General features: G+C 44.4%; 1 protein-coding gene across 1 annotated transcript; it reads right to left on the bottom strand.

Moving 5' to 3' along the window:
• Nucleotides 1–5536: 5536 nt before the first annotated feature.
• On the bottom strand, nt 5537–6052 carry LOC100684116 (histidine triad nucleotide-binding protein 1-like). Its single transcript, XM_038533726.1, has one exon. The coding sequence runs from the start codon at nt 6050–6052 to the stop codon at nt 5708–5710; it is 345 nt and encodes a 114-aa protein (XP_038389654.1). The 3' UTR covers nt 5537–5707.
• Nucleotides 6053–7295: the final 1243 nt, after the last annotated feature.

Below are 7295 nucleotides of genomic sequence, written 5' to 3'. Positions count from 1 at the left end.
GTGCAATCCCGAAGGACCCCTCCCCTTGGGACTTCCTTCCCTGCTTCACCCACATGACTTCCCTGGTCCTAGCAAGAGAGAAGGCCCCTGGGGACTCCGGAGCTCATCCTGCTGGTAGGAACTTGAGGGCTCCTTGGATTTAGCCCAGAGATTACAGCCTCGGGCCCCAACAGCAGACTGGCCCAGGCTCAAGCCCAGTGCTGCCTCAGACCTGGTGCAAGTCACATCACCTCTCCAGTGCCTCGCTTTCCTTCCATGTAAAATTAAAAGAACAGAGCTACCTACTCATGAGAGATCTTATAAAGATTAACCCTCCAATCCACGGGAAGTGCTAGGCTATCATGAAGTAGCAGCACCAGAAATGATGACCACCAGGTTCCCAACAATTGTTCTGGTGGGAAAACTAATGGCGGAAAGTGGAGGTGGACCGGCCAAGATCACACTGCAAGAGAACGTAAGCTCTGGTATTCCAATCGGGTGCCCTAACCTGCCCCCCGGGATGCCCGCACCCACTGGGGCTGCCCAATCCACCAACCCCACGTCCTTCCTTCCACCTCTTCTCTCCTGCCTCAAGCAGCCTGGCACCCTCCACCTTGGGTGCTTGACACCTTGCCGACAGGATTTCGCCCACTGTCCCTGGCTTGTCCCTGTCGAATGCACAATCCAGAAGGGCTTCAGGAAAGTCCATAATGCTGGCTTGCCACTTATCAGCTCATGACTTGCAGAACGACCCCGTTGAGCCTCAGTTTCCCCATATGTAAAATAGGAAAAATCACAGAGCTGGTTTATGGGACCGTGGTGAGGACGCCTAGATGCAAGGTACTTAGCAGATGCCTGGCATATAATAAGGACTCAACGAATATCAGCTTTGTATTATTATTAGCCTTCAGTATTATTATTCTAAATGAAGGCATCCAGATCTGGGGGCTCTGTGGATTCTGTGTCCCAAATGAGAGCAGGTGAAAGGGTGCTGACCATGATTAAGTGGCTCATACACATGTCTCTGTCAGAAAGGCCTGGAAGCAGAACTAGTACATGATGCCACAATGGTGGAAGGACACGGCAACCACCAGCTGGACTCAGTTGTCTGGGGTCCCTCTGGGGTACTTCACCGAAGTGAGAAGATGACAACAACATGTGCAGCCGTCCGTCAGAGGGCCCCACCAGGCTCTCTCATGCTCACAATGACCCCAGGGGATCAATACTCCTATTTACAGATGTGGAAATGTAGGCTCTGGCCAATGGTTTCACAGATCCAGAGCTAGAACCCATTCAGCAGAGCGCCCAAGGTCCCACGGAGGCAGGTGCCACAGTGGGGCCAGAGCCAGGTGGCTCTGCAGCATCTAGAGGGCCTCTGTCCTACTTCTCACAGATCAGGTTAAGCACCAGCTGGGTACAGGGCTGGGTACATGGCGGGGGTCACCAGCTTGTCCACGCTTGCCCGGGCTTCTCCGGTTTGGGCATTGACAATCCCTGTCCTGGGCACCCTGGGATGGTTGGTCACACACTTGTGGCCAAGACCCACTGGCTTCAGAACAGGGCCTATTCCCTTCCGGAGCACCCCCGAGCTCCCTCAGTGGAGCCACTCTCAGCTCCTGCTCTGCACCCCATCCCAGCTGCACCATTGCCTAGGAGACCTCCCCACACAGGACGTGGAGGTGCTAGAAAGAGGGCTGGGTGTGGCTGAGTCTGTAGCAGGGACGTTGAGGTGAGGAAGAAGGTGAGAAGAACTATTTCTTACCCTCCCTTCTCGTGCGTGCTCCACTCCACGTACACAAGTGTCCCCAGCTCCATCTCTGCAGCTCCATGGCCTCTCTCGTGCTTCTCTTAGGCATCTTCCTCTGGCTGCTGCCCTCCTGCCTGGCTCCTGGCTGGAGGGGGACGGCAAGGATGTGACCAGCCACCAGTGCTTGGGCTCCTTCCTCGGGGACACACAGCACTTCCTGCAGCCTGATGGCCCCTGTGTCCCCTGCCACAATGCCCTGCAGCAGGGTGCCCTTCAGCACCTGCCCCTGGCACTCCCCAGCCACCAGCATTACCTCGCCAGGGCCACATCCAGCTCTTGTGAGGAAGTGTCCCCAGTATTTGGCGGACAACACCCATCATGACTGGCAGGTAGGGCTGGACATGGTCCAGGTGCCAGGGGTCAATGTGACTGTGGCTGTGGCGGGCCCCCACTCCAAGGCAGCCAGTGTCAAAGCCCCAAAGATGTGCCAGGACCGGTACAACTTCAACACAAACTTGGTGGCGTATCACTTCCACAGGTTGTCAGGCACGGGGGCGGGGCCTGCTGGGTGGCTGGGGAGGGCAGGTGAAGCGCTCAATGTGGTGTCTGCTCCCAGTAGATGCTCCAAACGGTCGTTTTTGATTTGACCTTTTATCCCCCAATATCTACAGTATGCACCCTCCCCTCACTGCCAGCTCCCCTGCCTCCAAGATTCTGCACCCTGTATGCATGACTCCTAATTGGTGCCCTTCCCAAATTGGTGACACGGAGGCATGGGCGGTGGTTGGACTGGGGCTGTGTACAGGCCCTGGGAGAGATGGGGAGGTCTGGCCCCAGGCGCCAGCTGCAGGTTTAGGAAAGGGCAGACTCTCTGAGAAGACGCTGGGTGCAGTCAGGGGAGAGGCTAGGAGGAGGGGGAGGGAGCACATAAAGATGACCCCACTGGTTTTTGCCTTGGTGACTAGGGGCCAGTAGGAAGCATCCCCTGAAATGGAGAAGGGAAGTTTAGGAGGGAGAGGATAGAGCTCCTCTGGAACAAGGTGAATGTGAAGTTTCTGGGACAACCAAGGGAACCCACCCCCTCCCAACCCCCGCCTGCAGTGAGCACCCAAGCCTGGCACCCTGGGGCAAGGAGAGATCTGAGAATCATCAGCCTCAGGGTGGCAGCGGAAGCCACAGGGATTGGTGAGCTGACTCTGGGGCAAGCGCAGTCAGAAGAGAGGCTTGATGGTGAAATTACCAGAACACGGACTCCTAGTAGCTAGAGGTCTTGTCCTCTGAGTTTTCTGACTCCTGGGCAATTTACTGAGCATCTTACTGGGATAGGATTGATTTTTAACCCCTTTTGCACATAAATCTCCAGCCCCTGTGTGCCAGGGACTTAATTCCCATCCTCAAAATGCATTTGCGCAGTAGGATTCTGAGGCCTTCTGCAAATAGCACTTCCAGTGACTTCCCCTCCTCTCCAAGGTGGATGGATATGCAAATTACATCTCCATCAAGTCCCTTGCCAAACTCTAGTGTTTGGGGCTTTTTGCTTTTATCTTTTAACTTTGGGGGTGAAAAATTTCAAATATATACGAAAGCAAAGAGTATAATAAGCCTCCATGTACCCATAAGCCATCTTTAATAATTAACTTGTAGCTAATCTGCTTCATTCATACACTCCCCACTTCCCTACACACACACACACAGGCACACACAGTGCATCCTCACTGGATTATATTGAGGCAAATTATAAATAGTTCAGTATATATCTTTAAAATATAAGATCTCTTTAAAGGAAGTAAATTTTTTTTTGAAGTGTAACATATATACTGAAAAGTGTACAAAGAGCATGTGCTCAAGAAATATAAGAAATAGACACATCTAACTCATATAAGTACCTCCTAGACCAAGAAATAAAGAACTGGGTGCTGTCTAGAAGCCCCACCACGTAGTCACCCGATCCCTAAACCTTCACAAAATGACCACCTTTCTGCCCTCTGCTACCATAGATGAGTTTTCCCTATTTCGAACTTCATATACATGGAATCATACAATTTACATTCTGTTGTGCCTGGTTTCCTTCATTCAACATTTTACATGCAAGATTCATTCATAATTGTTTCCTGTACTCTTTGTTGGCTATTTTGTTTTGCAGTGTAGAATTCCACAGCATGAAAAATACTACCGTTTATTCACCCATCCTATTATAAATGGACATTTTAGTGGTTTCCATTTGGGCTGTTAGAAATAGCACTGCTATGACCATTCTAGTACACAGCTTTAATTGGGCATAGCAATCATTCCTTGGGGGCATATGCCCAGGTTTGGGATTACCTGACCATAGGATATATGTATGTTTATCTTTAAAAAATACTACTAAACACTTGTGTCAATGGTTTGACCATGGGTTGTCTGTCTTTTTCTTATGGATTAGTAGAAGCTTATTTATATTCTAGATTTTATTTTTTTATATTTTAGATATTAATCCTTTGTTGGACATGTCTATTAAAAATGGTTTCATCTGGGGTGCCTGGGTGGTTCAGTCAGTTAGGCATCTGACTCTTGACTTCAGCTCAGGTCTTGATCTCAGGGTTGTGAATCCAAGCCCCATGTTGAGCTCCATGCTGGGCTTGGAACCTACTTAATTAAAAAAAAAAAAAAAAAAAAAAAAAAAAAGTTTTTTCCTGCTCTGTGGCTTATCCTCTTTGCTTCATCCATATCTTTTCATGAACAGAAATTCTTCATTTTCATAAACTCTAAATTATAAATTTTTCCTTTAGTAAGCCCTTTTAAAATCTTACTTACTAAATCTTCCCTCACCAAGGTCTTAAAGATGATTTCTTATGTTATCTTTTAGAAGCTTTACTTTTTTTTCATTTGGTTCTATATCCATCTAGAATTTACTTTTACATGAAGTCCAGGAAGGTTCAACATGCATGTTTTTCCAATATGAGTACTCAAATTTCACATACCATTTATTGAAAAGAACATTCTTTCATTGCATTTCAGTGGCACATTTCTCAGAAATCTGGTGACCGTAAATGTGTGTCTGTTTCTGGACCCTATTCTATCATCCATTGGTCTATTTTTCTATATGTATGCCAACATCATACTGACTCAATTACTATAGCATTAAAATAAGGCTTTATATTTGGTGGTAAAAGTTCTCCATTCCAGCTTTATACTTCTTCTATATATTCTTGACTATCCTTGGCCTTTTGCATTTCCATATAAATTTTAGAATTGACCTATAAAGTTCCATATTAAAGCAGGATTTTATAGAAATGCATTATATCTATTAATCAAATTGGGGAGCAATGACTTCTCTACAACTTTGACTCTCCTAATTCATGAACATGGTATATCCCTCCATGACGTTATTTACCTCAGTACTGTTTTAAAGATTTTAAATTTTATTTTATAATCATTGCTGGCACACTGACTTGGAATCCAGGGACATTACTAATTTATTGTTAATTCAATTGTTTATTATTAGATTCTTTTTAATTTTCAATGTACTCAATATGTCATCTTCATAAAGTGATAATTTTATTTCTTACTTTCCATTCATATGCCTTTATTTCCTTTGCTTACTTGTTGTACTAACTGCAACCTCCTAACTAACCACAACCTCCAATACAATGTTGAATAAAGTTGATGAAAGGCAGCACACTTGTCTTGTTCCCATTTTCCGAGGAACAGCTTTTACTATGCCACCATTAAGTATGATGTCAGCTGCAGTTCTCATCTATTTTTAGATTAAGAGTTTTTATCATGAATGGGTATTAAATTGTATCAAATGCTTTTTATATACTTTTTTTAACGATGCAACATTGTCTTTTATTATGTATGGGTTTTAAAAATTACTTCCTCAATCTATCCATACACAAGCAAAAGTAAGTATACTGTTTAACATACTGGAACTTAGAAATATTGATCATTGCCTAGAGAAGGGAAAATTATCCCTAAAACATGCTTAACCAGGAGGCCAATTCATCTGCCTGCCTCCAAGAACATGAGGATGAACATGATAGACTGTCCCCCATCTGAACCTTCATTCACCATCATTCGATAACCGTTCTTCAGGCCCAGATCAACAGCACATTTCTTGTCAACAATCATTAAATGTCCAAGAAGACTTTCATCATCATCTTCTGCTACAGAGATCTGAGATATATGTTTCTTGGGTATCACCAGAAAATGAGTTGGTGCTTGAGGGGAAATGTCATGGAAAGCAAGACACTCAAAAATGATTTTGGCTGGGATTTCCTTGCGGATGATCTTTCCGAAGATCGTGTCGCCTCCAGGCTGCGGCGGCCTGAACCTTGGCGATCTCATCAGCCATTGTGGCCTCCGCCTGCATGGCCGTCCTGGGGAGAGCTGCTTTTTATAACTTGAAAAGGATCTAAAATCCAGAATATATAAACAAGTTTTACAGCTCAACAATAAGAAAAGTAACTTAAAACTTTTTAAATGAACAAGGTATTTAAATAGACATTTCTCCAAAGAAGGTACACACAATGACCAATAAGCACATGAAAAGATGTTCAACATCATTAGGAAAATGCCAATCAAAACCACAATGAGATACCCCTTCACATGCACTAGGATGGTATAATCAAAATGACAGCTACAAGTGTTAACTAGGTCGTAGAGAAATTGGAACCCTCATACACTGTTGGTGGGAATGTAAAATGGTGCAGCTACTTTGGAAAATGGTTTGGAAGTTTCTCAAATAGTTAAACCCAGAGTTACCATATGACCCAGCAATTCCACACCTAGGTATATACCCAAGAGAAATGAAAATGTAGATCCACACAAAAACTTATACATGAATGCTGATAACTCCCTTGTTCATAATAGTCAAAAAGTGGGAACAATCCATCAACTGATCATTAAATAAACAAAATGTGGTATAACTATACAATGGAATACTATTCAGACATAAAAATAATAAAGTACTAATAAATGCTACAATATGGACAAACTTTGAAAGCCTTATGCTAATTGAATGCACCCAGACACACAAGAACACATATACTTGTGCTATGGTTCCATTTGCATGAAATTCCCAGAATAGGCAAATCTATAGATAAGGAAAGTAGATTAATTGTTGCCAGGGACAGGTAGAGGGAGGGGAGGAGAGAATGTAGAATGACTGCTAATAGATAGGAGATTTCTTTCCGGGGTAATGAAAACGTTTTGATAGTAGATAGTGGTGATGGTTGCACAACATTGTGCATGTATTTAAGACTACAAAATTTAAACTCTAAAAGAGTCACCTGGGTATCCCTGGGTGGCTCAGTGGTTTGGTGCCTGCCTTTGGCCCAGGGCATGATCCTGGAGTCCCAGGATCAAGTCCCGCATTGGGCTCCCTGCATGGAGCCTGCTTCCCCTCTGCCTGTGTCTCTGTCTCTCTCTCTCTCTCTCTCTCTGTACTCATGAATAAATGAATAAAGTCTTTCAATAAATAAATAAATAAATAAGTGACTTTGATGGTATGCATATCTTAATTTAAAAAAAGAGAGAGAGAAACAGTTTTATAGCCAGTGTACAGTTAAATTGACTTATAATCCAAATT

Source organism: Canis lupus, chromosome 4, assembly GCF_011100685.1.
Source record: "Canis lupus familiaris isolate Mischka breed German Shepherd chromosome 4, alternate assembly UU_Cfam_GSD_1.0, whole genome shotgun sequence".
Classification (NCBI taxonomy): domain Eukaryota; kingdom Metazoa; phylum Chordata; class Mammalia; order Carnivora; family Canidae; genus Canis; species Canis lupus.
The sequence above is the reverse complement of the archived record's forward strand: the minus strand, read 5'-3'. Positions and strand labels throughout refer to the sequence as shown.